Source organism: Humulus lupulus, chromosome 7, assembly GCF_963169125.1.
Source record: "Humulus lupulus chromosome 7, drHumLupu1.1, whole genome shotgun sequence".
Taxonomy (NCBI): domain Eukaryota; kingdom Viridiplantae; phylum Streptophyta; class Magnoliopsida; order Rosales; family Cannabaceae; genus Humulus; species Humulus lupulus.
In genome coordinates, this window is record NC_084799.1 from 11,766,483 (window position 1) to 11,792,028 (window position 25,546).

Consider the following 25,546-nt stretch of genomic DNA (forward strand, 5'->3'; position numbering starts at 1 on the left):
ATAAGGAGTGGAAAATTGTAAAAATGGACTGACAATTTTGTAACAAACATTTACATAAAATAGTTACCAAAAGACATAACATTTATAGACGAATTCGTAAATAAAAAAACACGTTGTTTGTAATAAAGATTTAAGAAACTAATTTGATAACTAAAAAAATGCATGTGTTTTAACTAAAGTTTGCAAAATTAATTTTTGAAGTTAGTTTTAACTTTTTTGTAACTAAAGTTTACAAAAATACTAAATTCCATAAAACAAGTACATTTGGTACTGAAGTTTATGAAAACACAACATTGCATAAAACAATTAAATCTGTTATAAAAATATACGAAAAAATACTAGATTTTTCATCTTTTCCAAGTTTCACCTAGGGTTGTGCAAAAGTTTTTGCAAACCGCCTCAATCCTAATAAACTACCCAAACTAAACTGAAAAACCGACAAAAAATGCAACTAGAATAACTCGACAAAAATACAAACAGTCCAATTATTATATTGGGCAGTTTAGAAATTATGTCAACCCGTCCAAATAATCCGAATAAACCAATTAAGAATTTTTTTTCATTTATACATACATATATTACGTATATTCTACCAATAGTGCACGGTGGCAACTGGCGTGATGGGGTTGGGGGTTTCAGCAACTAATGAACACATCTAGAGAGTGGGTATCAACAACGGTGGTGGTCGTACAAGTTGATCTTAAATTACAATTTTTTTTTTCTAGTTTGCGGTGGTTTTGTAATTAATCCAATATTTAGGTCTTAAAAGTTAGAAAAATACTATTAAAACATTAATTTTACATATTTACCATTAGTTCTGAACTTATAATCTAATCACACAAATCTCAGTCAAGCCCGAAAACGCAGGCTGGGCCAATGCGAAATTAGGCCGAATTGGGCCGCAAAATTGTGCGGCCTCTGCCCCTTTGGGCCAAAGTCCTTAACGGGTTTGGGCTCTAAAAATCTGCCGGAAAAGTACATTTTTATATAAAAGCTTACAATTTTGTATATAATTCCGTGGGTCGTGATCTTCATCATCGTCACTCGTATCAGTTCGACGCCACCGAGACCGAGCTACAATGGTATCGAGGTTTGTGGTTTGTGCTCCGGCCGGCTTAGAAGAATACATTGTTTTGTTGTGAGTTTTTTGTTTTGTTAAGATCAGTAAGCAAAGCATTATTATTATTTTTTCGTTTGTTGATAGTGACTCGGGGAGGATTTTGGAGCCTTCAGTCTGTACTCTGAAAGAGCAAGGAAAGGAGCTTGGGATTTGGAGGTATTTCTAACGCTGTATATATATATATATATATATATCTTCACTATGAAATCTGTAGATACTTTTATTTTTGATTTGTGTAATCTTACATATTTATTATTGAGCCTTAGTGTGAATTTGTGGAATGTATGGGTGTGGATGTGGTTTTGATAATGAAATTGAAACAAACATAGTTCTTGTTAATCAATTCACAATCACTTCTGAGTAGTTTAACTTTTATAGAAGAATATCATATTAATGCAGCTAGCAAAAATCATATAAAGGCTATATATATATATATTTTAGCAATAGGGTAGGGTGATTTAAGGTCAAGGCACACATAGCTGAGAATATGTTATGTATCCATGCCCCATGTGTCACTTGGAGGTAAAATTATACATGGTAGGGGTTGGTTTTGGAAAGGGAAAAGGAACACTCTATCTGTAGTTTAAATGATCTTGAGGTGTTTGTGAAATTTCAAATATACTGATTGATGCTTGACGTTTCCCAAGTGTTTCTGTCTGTGTCTTGGAGCTGCAGTTGATAACATATTAACATCGCCCTGTTTTATGAGATAGGCCAATGGAATGGACCATCACATAACTCCTTTTCTCCAAATGTAGAAAAACAGAATGTATAACTTACCAGAAAAAAGGGCTTGTTTAGCTAAACTTCTGCTTTTGGATTTGAACTCCTCAAAAACTCTTTTCTTTTTCGTGAAGATACAAAAAATTAACTTCTCTTTAAAAAGTTCTTTAGAATCAAAAGCTAAAGTATGTTGGAAACACGTACAACGAATTCCTTCAAGTGCCTTTAACCTTTAAAAGTACAAAAGTGACTTTTAAAAGCCTGGTTAACCAAAGCCTCTATCTGACACTACTACTATACTCAAAGTTGTAAACGCTTAATGAGGAACTGAGGCGTTTTCCTTTAGCTCAACGAGGCATTAGCCTAGAGGCGTCAGATATTAAGAACAAAAATTTCATAAAATTCATAAATAACTTTAAAATACACATAATTGCATAACAAAAATCATTGAATTTATGAAATTACTTGTTTAACTAAATTCATCACATGTTTAAAATTAATAACATAATAGTATAATTAAATCTTAAACAATCTCGAGTTGGAAGACTAAATATTTTTTTAAAACCATGGCTTTACGAATTACAATAATAAAAAAAATATCAAGATTAGTGTGTGCATTAAAATTAGGAGAAAGAAAATTTTATGTTTATTCTTTAGTCCCTTAGTTCATTTTGAAGGATTAAGTCCTTCATTTAGTTTGAGTCGTTGGATTTTGTGGCCCTTAAGGTGAATGGTTCGATTTCAATGTGTTTTTTGGAGGTTTTAAATTACCCAATTGCCTCGGTTTACCTTGTATGTACCGGCTACCGTTTGGTTATTCTAAAAAATGTGTATTTTGTATTTTTTTTATAATTTAAAACCCCCAATATTCATTCATTCCCTCCTTCCTCCTAAATCCATGTTTGGCAAAGAGAAAGAAATCCCAACATTTGTGGCAGAGGCATTGTTTTTGGTTCGTTTGGTTGGTGGTAGTAGTTCGGTAGCATATCGTTCAAGGTTTTCTCATCATGGGGTTAAGGTTGAGTCGTGTTTAGGTTTTGTGTTTGGTCGTTGCATGGTTTGGGGTTGAGTTGTGTTTAGTTCCTGGGTTTGTTCATTGTGGATGGCGATGCCTTCATCCGGTCGGTGGTTCGTTTTTTGTGGTTCGTTCGACGCTGTGAGCGTAATGTAGCACTATCCATCATCAGCTATTCTTAGAGGTAGAAATTTTACATTGATCCATTTTGTTTTTAATTTCATGTTATTGAGAAGTTTGCAATAACTTGTTTCAGGTATCTCAGTTTCATGAACAAGTATTGTTTTTTTTGTGGGGGTTTAGAGAAGATAGGACTATTGAAATTGGTATATCCTCTACAAGGTGGAAGAAATTGTCATAGTGGAAAACATAAATAGTTTAGGAGTTGTGATTGAACAGATTTTTGTAGGAACAATTTCGTTTTTGAAAAATTGTTGATAACTAAATAATGTAGAAATCTTGAGTTTATCAAAATAGGACAATCTCATTTTGTTTTTAGTGAGTTTTACATATATTTTGGTCATAAATTCAATTGATAGAGAAAAGTCTTCACATTTTTAAGTTTGGGTTTTGCAACATACATAAAGAAAAAGAGGAGTTGATGATGAAAAGGAATACTTAGTGTCTGATTGGTTCGGGATTGGAAAACTGTATTTTCAAAAAGTATGTTTCTAAAATGAAAATCTGGATTTATAGTCTTAAAACATGTTTTTGAAAATGTGATTGGTTCAGAATCCATAAACTATTTTTTAATTTAACAAAACTGAATATGTGATTTGTAGAGAATCTGAAAATATAAAAAAGTGATATATTTGTAGGATTTTAGAATATAATGATTTGGATTGGGAGAAAACGTGAAAAAACGTTTTCTAGTTTGTAGTTTAAAGTTAGAATTGATATTTGGATTTAGAATTTGAAAACAAATAATCAATCAAATATTCATGTGGGTCCTACTATTTTTTAGTTTTAGAAATCATAAAAGTGAATTTGGATTCGCTACCAATCGGAATCTTAAAAATGTTGTTGTTAAGATTTTGATTAAATAAATAAAATTAATGGGTAATGATGTTCTTATCGATTCATTACATTAGAGGAGCCTTGCGAAATTGCCTTTTACGCATTAGAATTTCTTGACTATATAAATCGAAAATTTGTTCATACTATATGCACAAAGATTATGTTTCTCCTAAAACAATTGTTTGATATGTTTGAATTTTTTTGTAAGTGAAATCATGAATCGTGGGATAATCATTATATGTGGAAGTTAATGTTATGAAAGTAATCATGGCAATGGTTGGAGCAATGAAGTAATGAACAAAATACTTTCATTACAGTGAAAAATTTGACTTGTTAAACTCTCGCCATACTTATGAAAAGTTGTTTATTGTGGAGAGGAATTTCAATTAGGTAATAATTTTGGGAATGTGGAGATGTGGATGAGGTTTTGTACTTTAATTGTCTTATCTTGCAAAAAAAATCATTAAAAAAATACTTAAGGAAACTTAAACTATTAGATATCTAACACCATATAATGACCAAAAATCATACAAAATTAACTATACAACACTAATGTTATCTAATCGATGCTAATTCATTCATCCAAAACATATTTGAAGTCTTTCCTACACAATTCACACCTAAAAATAAATAACAAATTACTTTACGTTTTTTTACTTTATACCATATCTTTATTACTTACCACCCAAGGCGAAATGATTATTTACCAATATCGTAAATAAGTGTCAAATCAATACCAAATTTATCATATTCTCCTCAACCGTACACTTATCAAGACGTAAAATTACCTTATTGCCATCAACACATCAACAAAACTATTCACAATCGGTTTGTATAACCGGTTCTAAAAGTAAAACAATATAAAAAACAAATACAACAAACTACCTCTCATGTTGACACTTGGCAAATTTAATGAGCCCCATTTATAGGACTTAGTTCTGAGAGGACTAAAGAATTTGTCTTCTTTTAAATGTTTTATATGAATTAGATAAAAATATATAATTTTTTTTGAAAGAATAAAATATCACCCGCTCGGCTCTCCCAACCCTAAAAATCAATGTGGGATTCCCAATGCTAAGGAGACTAGTAAAAACTCTTTCTCAAAAAAAGTAGAAGTTCCAAAAGTAGTTACACAAATAATTTGACAATTGGCTCTATTGTTGCACGGACATTTCTACAAATCCAATATTTTATAACATTCGAGATATATTCAAGGGGCGTTCAAACCACCCATACTACACCATACTATACTAACATTTGAGGTTTAGAAACCTTCGTTATGCGATTGCGGTTTGCATTTTGCCAAACTGTATGGTGCAGTACGATTTACAGTTTTAAAGTCTATAAATACGGTTCAAATCACATTGCATCGTTATATAAATATATATATATATCAATTTTTTAAAATATTTTTATTTTCAATTTTATCACATATACATGTTATATACATAGTATAAAATACACTATCTAAAAAAATTATAATGTTTCATAGAATGCTAACACATATTTTACTTCATGCTAAGTATATTCTTTCCTTGATCAAAACATTTACTGTTATTAGTTTGTTGTTTTTTTTATTGTTTTGTTTAACACTCTTTAGTTATGAGTTTTATTATAAAAGTTTATTAGTTGTGCAGTTTGAGGTCTATGTAGTGCGAGTTGCGGTTTGAAAAATTGCTCAAACTGCATGTGTAGTTTGGTCCAATTAATTGGTAAAAAATCACACCGTATTTTTGTGGTACGATTTATGCGGTTTGAGGCCTATGCGATGCAGGTTACAGTTTGAAAAAATCTGCACTGTCCGCACCACGAACGCCTCTATTAAGTTTTAGGGCCAAAGTAGCTGTAGATCGTATAAATCACTACAAGTTACAGACGCATCATGATTTATAATACATGAATATTTCTATGTTGTATGGTTGCAGAAAAGAAAGCGTGACGAAGATGAAGAGAGGAATGTGAAATAATGAACTTTTTTCTCTGTAGAATAACAGTTGTCTCATTGGATTGCTTTGCTTGTAGTTTCAGATTATGTCATATACACAAATGACTAGAATTTCAGTCATAAGGTGTACTTAGAAGTTGCAGCTTTCAGTTGTAAGGAGATTGGTGATAATGACTCGGAGTCTGTCCAAAATGAATTTTTGACTCGGTGAAAGTAATTTTAAAATTTTATGCAAACCATGCTTAGCTGCCCTTCAATTTTTTAATTATATATATATATTTTTCCTAAATATACTTCTGTTTTAACATATTTTTTTTAATATTTTTACACATTAATCCGCCACTGAATATAACCAGCCGAGCAAATACAAGACTATTGAAAAATAACAAGTTGAAACATGCTTAAGCATTTATTTTTATTAATAACATGTTGATTAATGTCAAGAAGGTTCAAACATGTACAAGCATTTATATTTATTAATAACACATTAATCAACGGCGCGAGTTTCACAAGATTAAATTCCAAATTTAAGCATATATGTATAAACACAAAGCAGATCAAAATCCTCCTCACCGGACAAGAGGTATGCATTTTTTTTTTTTTTTTTGGGTTCTGCAACTAGTTGCCATTTTCTTCCATGCACTCCACCCAGAGCATGCCGCATAAATTTACAACAAAAGATACGCAAAACTAAAGTTAGTAAATAGAAAAAAGTAACCACTGAAGAAAATTACATTATATGATTGTTCACCTGAAAGCATGACAAAATAAATTGAGCATCGTTGAATGAAATTTGGTGGTGCACAACAATACTTATTCTAATACAAGACCAAAAACACTAAATGTTGTTACACATGTAACGTAACTAATTATCTATAAATTAGAGCTTCAACTATGTCAAAAATCAGACCTATATGCCGTGTTCTTCTAATTTCTTGCAAAGCTTTTCTGCATTCAACTTCGAGTGTTCGAGCATGTGGAGGAATATCTGCCGAAAAAATTGAAGAAAAAAAATGTAAGACGGTGTGCTGGGTTGGGTGGCTGCCAATTTGCTAAACATGGCAACATTTATAAATTTTGGTAATGAAAATGCTCACCATGTTGGTCTCCACTGAGCCCATCTTAAGCTCACAAGATCATCAATTGGTTAAAGTGAATATAGGCTAATTAGGATGAATAAATAACTTAATTAGTACTGATTAATATCATTCATACCTGCCAAAAACTTGACTTTCTTGTGATCAGACTTGAGTTTTGCAACATTCTATTTTACAGCTGTTTGCAAGTGTTCAGTAAAAGAAAAAATGTATTGAGAAAGTTCACTCAAAATTGTTGCATTGAAAATTCAGGATCCACCGATATGAAGCTTCAAACCATGCTTCTTAGCTACCTCCCCCACTCTGTGTTTTCTGCAGAGAGCACTCTACCACCAATGCTGCATTTTAGAAATATTCCATGGTGAGACGTGAGCCTTGAGAAACTAAATACAAATCTCAGCCAGAATAATGACAACTTGAGAAGTTAGCTCATATTGGCTCCTAAAGATATTCAAGGCATAATTTGGAAAGAAAACACGACCAACTTAACTACAGTCTACATCCAAGAATGGCATCTTATTTTGAAGAAAAAAAAGAAAAATAAGTCATTAAAGTTGAAAGAGTGACTAGTGATAGTGTCATATGTGACTAGGACATCTGGATTATCATAGCCATCTACTAAACAATTATTGGGGTGAAGTGAAGTGAAGCAAGCGAATGTCGTATACGACTAGCAATATTTTTCTAGAAATATACGTGAGAAAGATTCAGGGTTCCTTGTATAAGCATAATATACACTTCAAATTAGTACTCTCTAATTCTTGTTGAAGCGCAAACATACCAAATATATACAATATTATATATATAAATATATATAATCATTTCAGATAGCAGCACATATTGACCACAAGTGAAAAGCAGTGCATTGACAGCCTAGTCATTTTGCAACATGTGACAACATTATTATAAGACCAGACATTAGAAAATCTGCCAATAGGGTATATATATATATACCGTATTATTAAGAGTTGAGATAAAAACAAAAGGTCCTTACTTACCATGTGTACTTTCCAAGCTATCAGCCTCGTAGTTGGGTAGACAAGCTCTCCTTTGGGGTCTCTTATGCAAGCCTCGATTGATTCAATATCCATAGTTCCTCCCATCAGAGCATTGTTCTTGACTGTTATCCTCCATTCTCATAAATATGAATATGGAAATTGTGTCCAAGAATTCACTGTAACAAATTCAGAGGAAAGGACCTGTTTGGTAATAACTACTTTCATAGCTACTGTATTACAACAAGTACCGTACGTGTCATCTTATCTTAAAGTATTCTTCAGGAAAACGAAAACCAATGAACCAAAACTCAATACTCGTTCCAAAAACCAAATTCAATGTAGAGAATGAAGAATCAGTTTACTATGCCATATTCTGGATAAAATTACAAAAATGAAGAACCTTCAACAGGAGTGAGTGAGCATATTAATTTATAGGAATAGTACATTACAAAGGAGTGAACAAATAATTTGGCAATGCTACTATTTTAAAGGGTATATTAGCACATATCAAAGGAATATTCATCATATAATACTGCTAAGTACATAATAAACAAAATAATGATAAAAAAAAAGATTCATCGAAGCTCCAACAGGGCTGAATTCTTCTCTTTTCCATGTTCTGAAGCCACCAACTCCAAAGAAGAAAATTCTGATTCCAGTAGTGGATATGTATCTCGATGCATATACTGTAAATGCCGCCAGCTACCAACTTTATATATTCCAGGTACTGCCTTTAGCTGCAACTTCTTTTTGGGTAGTTTTTTATTAAAAAAAATAAAGAAATTAGTTTCTTTAACTAAGAGAAGCATCATGAATCTGTTATTCGTTCAACTGAAACATCTTTCAAACTCTCAGGAGCAGCTTTAACCGTCACTGGTATGTCTACAAGCACATTTGAGGGCGCAAAATACATGTGCAGTGACATCATACAAATAACAATTCCCAAGAATAGCTGCAACATCATCAAGAAAGAGATTTGCATAATCATTAGTGATTTATTTTGTGTTCAATACCTCCTGAGATAGAGAGAGATTTTAGCTGTTCTTTGAAGTGGGTGGAGACTATATTATATTGTACCTGCAAGGTGGGCTTGAAGTTGAAAAGGTAGACAGATAAAACCATTGTCAGCAGCATTGCCATTGATGTTGAATAGACCTGACATGAATTATATATAAGTAATGGTTTGGACGAGGAAGAACACATTAATCACAACCATTGCATGGTTACTCAGGTTTCTAAACACTCACGACTTGCAGTACTCGTTATCTATAACAAAGGCGTAGATCCAAATACACAGGGTAAAAATAGTTGAAATCCGCACTTGTCAAAATGTGGCTTTTCAAGAGTTTTATGAACTAGAAACATATTATACTGAAAGAATAAATCAGTCTGATCACTTGTGATCAATAGCAAAAGAAAGTAAAGAAACTGAAAGTGTCGCTTCACTTATACCTTAACAATGTTATCAGCATATTTCATCAGCCAAGAAACTAACAAGCCCGTTGATCCAAGATTTAAGACCACCAACCACGTTGTAATGGTGTATCCATTGAAGAGTCGCTGCCACCAAGGTCCGTTCTCAAATCCACCCCTGAAATCATCCACGAGAAGCCGTGCCATGTTGAAAATTGCCCCAAACCTGCAAAAGGTTGACATAACATAAAAGATCACATATTCAGTTGATGCCCTTTAAAATTATTATTATTACATAGGAATATATAAATAAAATAAAATAAAAAGATGAGAATAGGAGGATCCATTCTTATTGTTGCAATTAATTGCATGCAAAATGTGATAAGTAGTGAACAGGAAAGAAATATTATTTTAAGACATTATGCAGGTGGTAAGCAGCCAAAAGACCAAACATTGACCAGAAAAATCCCCAGTGCAAGTGATTATTACTTTAATAGTATACCTCCAAAAAAGTGAAGAGAAAGATGCAAATGTGAAGATAAAATACATACGTATACAATTGTACATTCTGCCAGTACAAGCTATCATTGTTTTTCTTCATCAAAAATTCTGTGTAAACACCAGCTAATGCTGAAAGACAAGCAGATAGGATGCCCAGCATATATCCTTGGATTGGTGCTGAGAACATAGAATCACATGAAGCTGCTCCACAACCTTTAACCTGCAACATTACAGAGGAAGAATAATAAAATGAATATTGATTCCTACAGCATTATAGCTGCATGAAAAACATATTGCATAATTTAAGCAATAAAATAGTAATCATAAATGTAGTGCTCTACAGCTCTGTCCCTTCTAATACCGTCCACGTATGGTATAAGCACTTCTCTAGGTTTATCAAATGGTTCATAATTACTGACTAGAAGATTGAAGTATGAATGATTAGTTCAAACAAATTTAACTGTGTACATTTACAGTTTTATCTAAATATCAAGAAAATATTCATTCAGTCACGCCATACCAGTGCTCCATCAATATGCTATATAACAACAAATTAAAGTCAGTCATTATGACTCATGAGCAACCCATGGCAGTCCATAAACAGGGAAAACAGCCCTAATTTAAGCAGGGATAGTTTTGTAATTCACCTGGCTTGTGGTTGTTCCAACAGCTAATAGAATGATGGCCATCCACTGCAGATTAGAGAGCTTCCTCTTTAGGAATAGCCTTAATGCAGAAAATCCAAAACCCAATAAAACTATTAATAATTATGCTGCAAATGAAAAAAATAACAAAATAAAGGCCATCCAATATTTTTATAGTCTTGGAAATTAATATAACAGGCACCTGAACAAGATGCCAGTAGTGACGATCTTCAGATTTCCCATTATCTGATATGTTGATGTATCAACATAAACCAGAGTAGCAAACTGCACATTATTGTGAATTAGATATATGATTGAAGGAATAGGATATAAGCGCACACTTTTCCAATCTGTAGTCATTCGTGTAGAAGGTAATGCTCGGCATTCTCTCCATAGCAGTAAACTAGAGACTAATAGCTACAGTTTAAAAGACAAAATCGTAAAAGAAAATCAGTATATGTGGTGTATGGGTGGAAAGGAAAAAATAAATATCACTAAATAGCTGGAAAACCAAAACTACTTTTCAACCACGAATCAAGAGGAAAAGTGAAAATGATTTTACTTGTTAAATTATGAGAAGTACCTTGAACACTTCAGCAAGAAATGGAATAGTTGCATAGTCATAGATGTACTTGCCATTGCTTTGGGAAAGAGTAGTCAATATTCCCTAAATTATTTATAGAAATAGAACATATATAAAATGCTTTGACATAACATATATAAAATACTGAAAGAATCAGAATATAAAATGCTTTGAATAATATAATGGCAATCTCTCTTAAGCAACAAAGTAGCCACCAAAACCTCATCACATATTTTCCATTTTATAGTCCACTTTGCCAAAACACGAGGTGAGGAAACAAACTTATGTATTAATCTATAAAGAGCAAATGCTAGTTTAATGATCAATTCTTGATGTGTCATTCTGATTCGTTAGTTATATTTAATATAGCCACTATCACTACTTCTACTTCTACTTCCATGTGCAAATCTAGAGTCAATTAAGTTCAATTTTAATAGAATGTTGCAATATGTGTTCCTTGATCTTCAAACTCTTGGAAAACATGTACAAGCACTAGTAAATTCTCTTTTATAAAGTTACCCCTTGTTTCTCTTATCTTTATAATGTCATCACTCCAAGCTCACCAGAAAAGCTAGTCATTACAGTACGACAGTTTTAATTCAACTAATTATAATGACCATATTTATTGGATTATATGACAAGGAAAACATAAGCATGAATTGCTAATAAATTTTAATGACCAAACCAAAGGATGTAAACACTAACCCTTAATCGTCAATCTTAATCAATTGTTGAAAATACGCAATCAGGTATATAAAAAAGCAAACAAAACTCAATCCTCAAAACTTTTTAAATCAGAGTTGAGGAGCCAAAAATGGAAGAGTATGGTAAAACTGCAAAGTCTAAACACACAAAAAAACCAAGCAAAAATGATAGATCTATGAAGGTGGGCTTTAAAGTTGGTGATAGAAAAGGCAAAGAGTCTCGTGGGGTAGTGAATTTCACTGACCTGAGAGCTGGTAAGAACGGTGAGTAACGCAGCTACGTAGTACCACTGCATCGCCTTCCTCTTTGTACTATTATTTAGAAGAGACGTTAGCCTTGCTAATGATCATGAAAGCATTTCAAAAGTATATGATTTAAGAAAGAAACTCTTACACTCACAAAAAGTTCTTAATAAATTACAATCTGCTTTTCAAAATTGAATATATCTACACAATTGTTAAGCAGATTGTAATTTATTAAGAACTTTTTGTGAGTGTAAGAGTTTCTTTCTTAAATCAGATAATACAATAAAAATTCTTCTAAATTGGTCTAACTTTCTTTCCCACTTGGACTCATATATTAATTTACATATATAGTTATAATAATGAATGAATACTTAACAAATAAATATACTAGCTTTTATTTTAATGGACCAATCAAAGACACTTAAAATGATATGTCCAATATACATAATCAAATTTGCAGGCTTCACGAATCTAGCTCTAAACACATCTGATTTTTTTTGGGGGGGTCTCATTCCTCTACACTTTCCTTACAAATTTAAACACGCATACACACATAAATATATATACAATATGAGTAAAGTTCATTCAAATACCATTGCATATATTCCATATATAAAGTGCAAGACACAGATTCAAATACCCATTGAACACAACTATAAAACTATACAGATTCAAATACCCAGTGCACACAACTATAAAACTGATAATGAAATTGAAAAAATAATACTCATTGCACAAAATTACCTCTGGGAACACCGTTTCCAGCCACCTCCGCAAGCCTAACCCTCACCTCAACGAGCCCAGCACCCTCCTCCACGATCGGCGATAATGCAATCCGCGAGCCCGATTCCGTTTCCAGCCACCTCCGAGCCTAACTTCGTCCTCCATGAACGGCAACATCGCAAGCCCCTAAGCGAACGCAACCCATGTCTTGCACGAGCGGCGATGGTAAACTCCGTGAGGCAGCTCTCGCCCGCCGTGAATGGCAACAAAGAGCCGTCCGAAATGGTGCTGAGAGAGAAGAAAAAGGGTGTTGGGCGGCTGGTTGTATGAGAGAGAAGTGTAGGGTTTGTACAGTGAAAAGAGAAACGTGTGGGACGATGGTTTTATGTTTTAAATAATAATAAAAATATATTTAATTAAAAAAAATTATTAATAAAGATTATTAAAAAGCTGAATAAATAATTTACTATCAATAAGACATTTAATATTATAAAATATTAATTAATATTATTTTCTATATTAATTATATTAAAACATACAAATTTAATTTAATTAGTAATACTAAAAAAATTATATATCATTACACCACATTTTAAGTATAAATGTCGTGACATGTTAAAAGGAGACATATTAAGAAAGTTTTACTAGAACTATTGTCTGTATAAATATTAATTCAAAGGATAAGACACTTGAAAAATTATTGTTGGGTTATGTCTATTTTCAACATAAATAATAGTTTTACGAAAATTGTTGTTTCATATAGTACAGTTTTGTAGTAGTAATTTTAATCGTTTTATAAAATACAGAGTTTAAAAAATCAAAATATAAAATTAAAATAAGTAATAAAACAAAATATGTGATCAAAAATAGTATAAACTATTGTTTCTATTTTTTTTTTTAAATATAGGAAATTATTAAATCTCATATAAACAATATTTTTTAGAAAATAAGGTTTTTTTTTTAAAAAACTATCTTTACTTTTTTTTGACCAATCATAGGTTTTATAAGTCATAGCTTTTTTTTTTTTTTTTGACAAAATTCTATAGAATAGAAATGTGAAAATTTTTAAAATTTGATCACAAAATAAAATCATATAAAATATGACTTTTTGAAAATGAAAATTTCCCATAAAAATATTCAACAAATAATTAAGTTTATTTAACCCACGTAAGAATGTAGACTACCTAATCCAGGTTGGATTATTATTTTTTTAATTTGTGTAAATATATATGATATGTTATTAAAAATGGAAACTTCTACAAAAAGAGCTCCAACTTTAAAATTATATTGGACGGAATCATTATCTTAAAATCCTATTAAAAGAGGATATGTGGAGTGTAGGTAAAAGTTGAGAAAAATGAACTTCTTTCTAGAATAAATAGTCTAATTGGATTACATGTCTAGAAAGCAACACATAAGGAACATGTCATCTACTCGAATGACTTTGGCATTAGAATTTCAGTCATAACGTGTGCTTTCAGTGGTAAAGAGATAGGTTATAAATGCATTGTGACTCTTAGTATCTCAACTCGGACTCAAGTCTCTACGCTGATATCTGGAAAATAACCATTAATTACGTGGGGCATTTATCCTAATTTCAAACAAAAATCGAGGTTTGGTGGATTTACACCAGTTCATTGAAACTCCTTGGTTGTTTGACTCACTTACTTCCTGGCCAATTGTCACAGTAGCTCACCTGACCAATAATGTCAATGGCAGGAACTGCCTGCACAATGATCGGTTAGGTGAAAAACGTTTGTGCTACAAGTAAATAGGTGGAAGTTTTCCACCACTCCTGAGACGACTAGAAACCGTCTGCCGATTAATATATAACTTTTGGAAACCATCAACGGACTCATCTGGTAGGCCAAAGGCAGAAACCCTTGGCAATCATTAAATAGCTGGAAAATGTCTGCACTATTTGACAACATGGAAACCGTCCACGATTATGATTGTGGGCCTTACCCTTTGTATGGATAACTTATGGGCCTTGCCCTTTGTATAGATGATTTATGAGTCCTACCCTTTGTATGGATGACTATCAAGTCATAATGAAAATAGATGGTCAATGTGTCCATCTAAAATAAGTGACAATTAAGTCATGCACTGGGCTCTGCACCCTAGTCAAATGAGTGAATAACACTTTATGATTTTGGTTATCATACTAGGGCTTATAGCCCAAATCAGATGAGTGATTAACACTTTGAGATTTTGGTAATCATGCTGGGACTTGTAGCCCTAATCAGATGAGTGAGTCACACTTTGGACTCCGCACCCTAATCAAATAAGTGACAAATGAGTGAGTCATGAACTTGGGCTCCGCACCCTAGATAGGTGACTAAAGAGTCACTCTTTGGGCTGTACACCCTAATCAGATAAGTGACTGATAAGTGAGTCACGAACATGGGCTCAACACCCATAGCCATGTGACGATGCAGTCACCTGAGCCTTTTGGCCCTGGCTCTCAGTGACTAACCTTTAGGCTAGACAAGCGCTTTTAATTTTCATCAAACTTAAGGTCGGTCAAGCATTAATGTTCATGGTGATTCATTCAATGCTTATGTCCATTAGATCTAATCATTTCGGCTTATGTTGAACACATCAATGCCATTCTTGACTCTTAAGCCAATACCATACGACTCGTGCCGATTTCTGACTCATGGGTCAGTGCCATACACAAGTAAGCAATGCAACCCGGCATATATCATATGTCAAATATCCAAATGTAGGGCATTCAACATGCTTACTTAACAATCACTAGCATAATGATGATCATGCACATTTATAGAGACTCAAGCTCTGATCAATTCCATATTCAATATTCATGTCATGCCTTAATCACATGTATCTTATGCACCACATATTGGGTGCAGTGTTCTTACCTTTGGTCCAAGCACAGGTTACCAATAAACGAGTCACAAGCACGATCCTGTTTCCAAGCCCCTAGTGATAACCTAGTTACTACTATAATATAAAACCTCGTCAAAATGAGTAAATAAATACTTCCAGACCCAACCCAAGCCTCCGGGATGTCGAATCCCACTCAATTGGGTAGTAGGATCGACCTCAGGCCCCTAGAGTTAAGTTCCCACGACTAAAAACCAAATCTGGCAAAATTTTCCCTTAAGCGTCGCGGCCCGTAACTCCCTCGACTCCAGGGACCATTACGGTGTGCCTTGTAAACAGTGCTAAACTCGCTAATCGAGTCATTTAGCCAAAATCGTGTAACTAAGTATTTTTAGCGGTTTAGGGATTAAAAATTTTGGTTAAGATATAACGTTTCATTTGAACATTTATTGTATACATTGGGATCCAAAAAATATAATTTAAAGGTCTATTACAAGAAAATATTTACAACCAACTGATCTAAGCGGCAAAACAGGGTTTAACCTTAGTTCCTCTTTCAACCCTCGGCCGTGGCAGTCGAGCAACCGCATATGTACACATCGTCACCTAAGCTCTCCAACTCAAGGATGGTCCAGCTTTATTTTGCATTTACGTGCACCACATAGCACCCGTGAGCCGAAGCCTAGCAAGAAAACTCAATATGCTCATGAATAGTAATATTCTGTCATCAAATCATAAGGCACACGCCTAGCAAATATAACCCTATTCAAGCAGGCAAATGAGTTCACGTAATGATGAATATACAACATCAACTGATGATCATAATAATCATCCAAGGCTTTCAACCCCAAATAAAAGAGTGACAATTGTAGTTGTCACTAAGGTGGGTTCCGTTCCCATTAGCCATGTGACGATAGCGTCACCGGGGCTTTGTAGATAAGTGATCATTTCACTAGCTTAAACAAGATAGGCGTTCGATGAACTAGTCACCAATATAACCTATCGCATGACCATAGTGTCACAACCATGGGATTCCGCTCCCTAGCCACGTGACAAACCATCACCTAGTCCTTTGGCCCTGGCTCTGAGTAACTAGTCCTAGACTAATCAAGCACTTATAATTTTCATCGACCTTAGGGTCGGTCCAGCATCAATGCTCCCAGAGTCATTCAACGCTGATATCGATTAGATCTAATCTTTTATCGGCCCTGCGTTCATGACGCTTATGCCGTTTCTGACTCTCAGGTCAGTAATACGCGACCAGTGCCGACCCTGACTAGTCAGTGCCATACACAAGTTAGCAATGCTACCAAACATATATCATATGTCAAATATCCGAATATAGAGCATTCATCATGCTTACTTAATGATTGCTAGCATAATTAAGATCATGCATAAACACAGAGACTCAAGCTTTGAACAATCTCATATTCAATATTCATGGCATGTCTTGATCACATGTTTCTCGTGCATCACATGCATTACATTTAAACATCCAATATGCATCAAGAATAACCATCCATGTCACATATACACAGGGTGCAGTTTTCTTACCTCTGGTTCGAGCGAGAAACAATAATTGAACGACCCTTGAGAACGATCGACCTTTTAATCCTTTAGCAGTCACCTAGTCATAACCAAATATAACCTCTATTAATGAAAATCAACAATAATAGGGTCTTGATCTAAACCCCACCCTCGTGACCCCGAAATGTACCCACACGGTGAGTAGATTCGATCCTGGGCCTTAAGGATTGAAACCCCAAGCCAAAAACCCTTAAAAACACTCAAAACGAGATTCCGAAGAAAGCGCTACCCCCCTAGCGCCCCAGCACTCAAGACAGACCAAAACTGACCCCCAAGCATCCCTGGGTAGCGCTATAGCGCCCCCTTGTAGGCGCTGTAGCGCTACCTCCAGCCTGAAGTGCCCCTGAACCTTTCTCCTTCGAATCCTTCATTCCCAACTTGATTCAAATGCTTCCAACCATCAAATGAACCCCAAAACCATCCCCACATGTCCTAGGCACCACAACCCCAAAAACCCTAGCCAAAAACATCCATTGAAATTCAACTTTCCAACTCACAAACCCAACTGAAACTCAAATGAAAACAGAGCAAGACCAAGAGTTTTAATGGCTAAAAACTCACCTCAATCTTAGCAACATACCCTCTTCAATGGTAGAGCATAACCCTAGCTTATCACAGCTTGGTTCCTCAAAAAGAGCTTGAAAATCCAAAGAGAAATGAGGGAGAAATGACCATCGTGAGAGAAGGGAAGGAGACTTTGTTTTCAACAGCTTCCTACAACCTTAATGGTTAATATATATCCTTTAGGGTGAAAAGGCCTAAATGCCCTCAAGTCTAAAATAAACCTTAACAGCCACTAAGGGCGCAATCATCCTTTCGCACCTATTTTGTTAATCATAATTAACACCCTCCAATTTCCGTTATTATCAATACCCTCATATACCAATAATTCATATCTCGTTACCATTTAATTCCCGATAATGTTCTAATCATTAAAATCACCCGAGACTCACCCCGAGCCCTGAACTTAATCCCATTATAACCAAACCGAACACTTGCATTTCATGACCGTCTCATGCCAAAAGGCTCGAACAAATCCACATATAAGGTGGTACCATTCATAACTCACCCCACATGCATGAAAATACACAATTACGCCCTTAATGGGCTAAATTACCAAAATGCCCTTCTAATGAAATATGAACCCATACGCACGCGTTTATCTTCATATTATAATATAATTCACATAAACATGCATATAATTTTCTAATATCATAATAAATCAATTATGGCCCTCCCGCCCTCCTAATAAAGGTCCTATTATTAGGAAATCCGGGGCATTACAACTATCCCCTCTTTACAGAAATTTTGTCATCAAAATTTATCTAAACAGCCCGGAATAAGAATTCCGCACAATTGATTCCAGTCCCCCAGGTCGCTTCCTCGGCCTCACTGTTTCTGCAACATGCCTTAATCCAAGGTACACTTTGTTCCTCGGAACCTTATTTCCTCTGTTACAATCTGAACTGGCTATTCCTTACCAGAATACCTAACCTCATCTCATAAGGTACCTTTCTAATACTGGATAACTCTCTTTCTCTCTCTGACTTACCATCAGTTTGAGAATAATAAATTGTACTGAATCCCATTTATATATTCACCACCTTCTTTAACCCTTCTATAACCTGGAAGTAATAATAGAGTCTTCATCTGATAAGATAGACCTTGAATTTCATGAAGGCGCACTATCTCTCTCTCACATAGAGATCTGAATACTGATCAGCTATATTATTCATCCTTGTTGATAAAAATAGACTCACTTTAAATACTGGTCCATAATGACCCAATGCCAACTCATGCTATTCCACTAACCTGGGCAATCCCACCGCGAAACCCATCGCGATGCTTTCTTATTTCCAATACAAAATACCCAAAGTCTGCAATGGCCTTGTTGATTCCTGATACTCTATCTTGACCTGTTAACAGGTTAAGAACTTTATCGCGCATTCCATTATCCCCCTCTCCATCTCAGGCCATCCTATAAAAGCTTTCAAACTCTGATACACTGACAGGATGCCTGAATGAAGAGAATAGGAGAGTAACATGAGATTCATCCAGAATCTCCCATTTAATCCCAGTGTCCATCGGATTTCAAATCTGATCCTTATACCACAATAAACTCATACCTGACACTGTTTAATCCTTAGCTAATCCAGCTAAGACTTTCCACTCAATCTTTCTTATTTGTGGTTCACTTAGTCATCTTTCCTTTTGATCCTTTCCAAAATGATAATCTTAAACATAAAACTGACCACCTGGCCCACCAGAAACTCTACTCTAGTTCTGGTCAGATACTTTAACCAACATATTGCATATGCAATCATTTTCTCTGCCACTGAGGTGTCATAACCACTTACAAACTGATTCTGATCTATAAGAAGACTCAGAACTCTTTCCCAAGGCACCTGTAATATCCTTACCACCCAAGAAAACTCCTGCCCCTAAGGCGTTCCTTGACCTTGGCAAATCTTCGCAAAGAATACATTATAATACCATCGTCCAAGATGATCACAAATCTCATTCAAATAATTCTTTGCACACTCTGTTCATTTGATTCATAAACACTTGGCATTAAACAAATTCTCAAAACGTACTCAGCACTCCCAATGCTCTTATCTAATACAACAACATGTTTTGTTTTTTGTTTTTTTTTGCATATTCTCTTCCCTGATCTCTAGCTGGTACTAACCAGATCCAAGACCCACCTTGGAGAACGCCATATTACCTACTAATTGAGTCTTTAATTCTTACAACCCCGCTGATCCATTCAAAACAGTGCCCTAAACCTGAATCCATCCCTGACATTTGTCCCGGATCATCCTTCCTGGACACCGTCCGGGTCTAGACCCACACTTGGGTCGTCGTCGTCGATCATTCCCTGCCAAGCGGACCTGGGCTGGGCCTAGCCTCCAATTACCCAGTTAGTGGGCCTGGACCACCATCCCAGGCCCAAGGCAGGAAATGGGGATAACATTTACCCCCCAAGCCTTCACCTGGGACTGCGAGGTGGAGGCTTGCCTTGCTCCCGGATACTCCACGGTGGCCTTCCCAGTTCCTGCTTAGAATCGTGGGTCCGTGGCAAGGGGCAGTGCGCGCTGGGCGCACGCGGAGCCTGAACCATTTACCAATGTCTGAGTCCGTTTACCGAAGTCCCGTTTCGTGGTGAGGGATACACGTGTCGCCAATCGACTGCCGCAACGATGGAACTTACCTCGAAAGGTCACCTAACCACCTCAAGGGTCGCTAGGCCTAGGCTAGTGCGTCAGCACGGATTCCAAAGCGTCCCATCCGCATGGGGGTCCTTCAACTAATACTTCTGCGTTGAGGTGGGCCGTAGGATGGGGCGACCTTTGAAATTCCCCTCTCCTGGGACGTTGGATTGAAATGGTGAGGATCCAGCACTCGAGTGCTCATTAATGCTTCTGCACGATCTTGGACCATCCGATGGGGGATTTTCTATCCGCTGGATCAGAGACCAGGATTTGGGTCTCTATAAATACTCCTCAGACATTCATTTGAAACTTTTACACTCTCGAGCCATTCTGAGAACTGAGGATCTGTTTATGTCCGATCTTGCAGACGACATCTTTCACCGCCTGCTCACTCTGCGCTGTCGCCTTTTTCCAACGGTTCCAGTGTCTGTACCCCTGCCTGAGCGCACGTCCTGGGCCTGTCCTATCGACGAGTTGCTGAACCGCCTTCACTAGTTCAAGAACGAGACTCTGCCGTCCTTACCGTCAGAAAACCACCATCTTTCACGACTAACTATTCATAGTAAGTCTTTCTGTCCTTCTTCTTGATAAATACATGAACGTAGGCCGTCCTTTTGTTCATATGCTTAGGCTGCTAGAACTTGTTTACGCTTAGGAATAGTGCTAGGTAGGCCGCCCGGTCCGGGTTGCTCCGGGTCTGGACGCTTCCCGGACAGGCAGTGGTGCCTATTTAGTAGCCCATTTTTCGTTCCTGATCTGGGTCTCGTGGTTTTCTGGTGAACCCGGACCTGATCCGGAGGGGACTCCAAGCAGTCTGTAGGAGGACCCCCGTACCTTAACCGACTTTCTTGGGTTTTGGTATTGACTGCTTGGTTTCTTTTCTTTGCTCCCAGATCATCAGCCATGACGTCGGGTGTCACCCTTCATTCGGAGGAGGAAGTCAACAGGGCCCCCTTCGCCCTCCCCGGGTCCCGGACCCGTAAAGGCTACAAATGGGAGATGGATATGGTGTCGAATCTGTTCCGGAACTACCGGATGATGTGCATCCTGGAGAAGCGCCTGGGCATAGAGTCCACTCCTAGACTCTTCCACAACCGCCTGGCCAGGGTAGAGGAGCGGGCGCATACTTCCGTGGAAGGGTTCGGGGCCTGGAGCGCTAGCCACATCAGTGCGAATGCCACACTCCTGCTTCACGACTGCTTCGTGCGGTTCCTAACATACGTGGGGATCGCACCCTTCCAGCTTCTGCCTCAAGCCTACCGATTGCTTGCGGGATGGCGTGTCTTCTGCGTCGCGAAGGAGATCGTGGAGCTGACCCCTGATGGACCCAAAACGGGTATATTTAAAAATTTATAAATCGCAAGCGCACGAATCGTTCATATAGAATAGTGATCGTGTAAGCAAGGATGTCGAACCCAAAGGAGTTGTCTAAAATCGAAAAGAGAAAACTATTTTAAATCAAAAGTAATAAATTCTAACCTAGCTCCAAAGATTGATGAGTTTTAATATTATGAACATAAAATAAAAGATTGAAAAATAAAGTTATTTAAGAGAATAAAAATAAAGCAATAATGAATTGAAAATAAGTGTTAAAAGAAAAGATTATTAAGATACTAGAATCCACAAAATGTAAGTTTAATAATATTTATTAGTATATTGATTCCCAAGTTTTAGTGATAGTTAAAATAATTTAAACTATCATTTTCCAAAAATAATTTTAAGCACAAATTTCTTATAAAAAGATAGGATTTTGCTTCACTTTTCAAAATTATAATTTCAAAGCATTTAGTGTAAATCAATCTAATGAAATAACAAATAAATCAATGAACATTATTTATAAGGCAAAACATAATATTTTTGTTCTAAGCATGGATGTGTACAATTTAATGACACATCTTACACAAAGAATATTATGTTTATGCACTAATGAAGAACAAAGTGTAAATATGTCCTAACAATCTAAAATACAAGATATTTAAGATGAAAGAAATATATGTAGAAGAAAAATCCATAAACTTTGTTGTATTATAAGGGAAATCAACATACAACATAAATATTACCTAGTTACAAGCTGCTTCATCATGATCTTAATAATCTTATGAAAAAGATTAGAAGCACGTAACTAGAGTAGAAATGACAAAATAAATGGCATACATACTTGCAAAATGCTCTTGAAAAACCCAAATGGAAGAGAGAATGGTAGAGAGAAAATGGGAGAAAAAAGATGGTAACCAAAAATTAAGCACCCAAAAATGGTCTTCAAAACCCTTATTTATAGCCAAAATGAGATTATTAAAATAATCAATTTAAATTAAGTAAATTGATTAAATTAATAATAATATAGTAAATAGGGGTAAATTATAGGAGTGATGATGAGTTTTGGGTAAAAAGTGTGTAGAAAAATGGGTAAAAAGTGGCATTTTAGCATAGGGGACATTGTACAACTTGATGGGCTCAAGAGGGGGCTGGGTCAGATATGGGCGTGGCCTTGCTGCTGGCAGATGGGGCAGGCGGTTCATGGGCTGGCTGAGAAGAGTGCATGGCTGTGAGGATGGAGGGCACGTTGGAGGCATCTCCTTGGCTGGGAGAAGTGCTTGACTTGGCTGGCATATGCTTGGTGTGGAGGCTGAAGAGAAGGCCACGTGGCAGCAGAGACTTGGTAGCATCAATTGGTGATGCTGAGAAGTATTGATGCTTGGCGTGGAGAAGGCAAGGAAATGGTGAAGGCTGGAGCTGGCGTGGGCCTTGGAGTGGGCCTGCTGAAGGAGATGGCCTTGTGCCAATTTTTCTATTTTTTTTCTTCACAAATGCCACTCTTCTTTCTTTCTTTTTCCCAAAACTACAATATAATTCCTACAAGATAAAAATAAATTAAATACAAATCAAATATTTTCAAATATAAATAAATCATATTAATTATTTGAAAATATTGATTATAACTTAATTTAATATAGCATTTAAGTTCAAAAGAATTACATTTTTAACTTCTATCTTAACAATACAAATTTCATATAATTAAATTACAACATATTATAATAAAATATCTATAAAAACATATAAAAATCTAGAAAACTACAGTAAGACTAATAAATTAAAAATTTCATAAAAACTTAATAAGTTAATTAAAAACTCAAGAACTAAGCAACAATTATCATATAAAATATGGTAAAATAACTCTATTTTGTAGAGTTATCAACCCCCGTGGAAATCTTGTACTTCTACAAGATGGAACCGTAGGTCAATGCCAAGGACAAGACCTTGGACGACTTCTATAGGCTGAAGCCGGGGGGTAGCTACCCCGCTCCTACAAGCACCTGGAAGCATCCCCCGAACGTTCGACACTACTGGTTCATGACGTTCGGGTTCCTTGTGGAGAAGAACCCTACGCTGCTGCTGGACTTCCAGCGAGTGGGTAAGTGCTTCCCCGACCTTTAGCTGGCCGATTTTTCTTTTTCTTTTCCTTTTTGTTTCTCACCGTGTTACTTCAGGTGGCAGGACCTTTTGCCCATACTCCTCTCACCCAGTTCATCTTGGACCGGAGGAGGTTTTACTCCGGGAAGAGTGCAGAAGACCTGGACGTAGGAGGCTACGTCAATACGGACAACCTCCGACTGGTCGGGATGCTCGCGGCCCACCAGACTATCGTTGTCTCGAGCCTTCGGGGAATTCAGTGCGAGAAGAATGTCATCATAAGGGAGAAGCTGACTGTGAAGCACATCGAGGAGGTGGAGGCTGCGGCACGAGCGGACGCGGTCAAGGGGAAGAGGGACTTGGCCCAGTCGGAGGCAGCCGCTTCAGAGGAGCTGAAAGCCCTCTTTGAGGAGGCCCTGCCGAACACGGGTACCCTGGGGCTAGCGTATCAGGGCGAGGTAACTCACCTTTGACCTTAACTTATGCTCCCTAAGTTGGGGACTTAGCTAGGGATAGGCTAGCACTTCAAGGCCCCGCGTTCGAGGCTGACGGGGAGATGAGACCTTCGTCTCCCGTTCCCGTAGGCTCGGAAGTTCTCATGTTCTCGTCCGGGTTCCTTCAGTACGGGAATTTCTTGAACCTGGACGACATGGGGGACTGAGTCTACTTTTTCGCGTTAGATGAGTTGAGTCACGCCCAGGGCTTAGACAAAGGTTCATCCCGGGTCACTCTTAGTTTTGACTTCTATTTTCTTGTTTAATCGTACTAACTCTTTTTCATGTGCGTTTGTTGCAAGAGACTCCGACATGTCTAACCCCGTGGACGAGATGAGGCAGCTCCTCGAAATCCAGGCCGCGAAGGCGGCCAGGGTCACGGCAAAAAAGGCTGCCAAGAAAAAACCAGAGGCGCCGGGCCCGGACCCCTCCCACAACAAGGAGACGCCAATGGCGGATCTTCGACCCAGCGAGGTTGCAATCACCGCGGTCCCTATTACGGCCATGGACCCGGCCGCCGCCCCTAGCCTTGCCCAACCCTCGGTGATCGATCTGGAGTTGGAACCCGCGGTAAGCAGAGTTCCGGGAAGAGGGCCCTGGACTTGGGCGTGGCGGAGGCCGAAACCGGGAACAAGAGGCCCCGGACGAGGCGGGTTGGCTCAGCCGGAGAGTCGTACGGGGAAAGCCGCCTCGCCGCGAAGAAGATTCTGACATTACCTGCCCACCCCATACATCCGGCACTACCCGAGGAGGGGGAAGCCGTCTTGCGGGACGAGCAGTCCCGGCTCATTTCCCGAACCTTGGAGAGTGGCCGGGAAAGGAGAGATGAGACGTACAAGGCCCTGATGATTCGTCGTCAGGTTGAGTTCGCTGAGCGCCCGGCAACTTTCAGTGTCCCCCAGCCGATCGTGGATCATCCAGCCGCCGAGACGGGCTTTCGCCCTAAGCTGGGGCAGGACACGACCCCTTTCGCAGCAGACTTGTTGGACCAGGTGGGGAACACCATGTCCAACCTCCAACTGAAACGGTATGTCACCATCGCCAACTCGGACATGCTGTTCATCTCCCAGGCCCTCTGCCATCAGGCCACCGCTGTAAGTTTGCTTTGTGTTTTTTCTTCCCTCTTTTTATTTGTTTGTAAGGATTCTTCTAACTTTGCTTTGTTCCAGGACACTCAGTTGTCCCATCGGAATGCTGACCTGGTGGCTGAGGCGGCCATGAAGATGGAGACGCTCCAGCTGGAGCTGGAGGCGGCCACGAATAAAA

General features: G+C 37.2%; 1 protein-coding gene and 1 long non-coding RNA gene across 3 annotated transcripts; one reads left to right on the plus strand and one right to left on the minus strand.

The window, feature by feature from the left end:
- The first annotated feature begins 1,017 nt into the window (after positions 1-1,017).
- LOC133790688 (uncharacterized) lies at positions 1,018-6,071 on the plus strand. Its single transcript, XR_009874062.1, has 3 exons — positions 1,018-1,090; positions 1,205-1,276; positions 5,801-6,071. It is a non-coding gene; the product is annotated as an uncharacterized LOC133790688 (long non-coding RNA).
- A 2,183-nt stretch (positions 6,072-8,254) lies between these two features.
- LOC133790683 (CMP-sialic acid transporter 1) lies at positions 8,255-13,090 on the minus strand. Of its 2 annotated transcripts, none has more exons than XM_062228422.1 (9): positions 12,751-13,090; positions 12,006-12,072; positions 11,057-11,140; positions 10,676-10,758; positions 10,477-10,555; positions 9,880-10,049; positions 9,368-9,554; positions 8,993-9,070; positions 8,255-8,867 (listed from the first exon to the last, which is right to left on the minus strand). In XM_062228422.1, the coding sequence occupies exons 2-9, from the start codon at positions 12,054-12,056 to the stop codon at positions 8,724-8,726; spliced, it is 876 nt and encodes a 291-aa protein (XP_062084406.1). In that variant the 5' UTR covers positions 12,057-12,072; positions 12,751-13,090; the 3' UTR covers positions 8,255-8,723. The 2 variants fall into 2 exon arrangements, with proteins under 2 accessions (XP_062084406.1, XP_062084405.1); XM_062228421.1 differs by having other exon boundaries at positions 10,676-10,890; positions 12,751-13,089.
- Between the last annotated feature and the right edge of the window lie 12,456 nt (positions 13,091-25,546).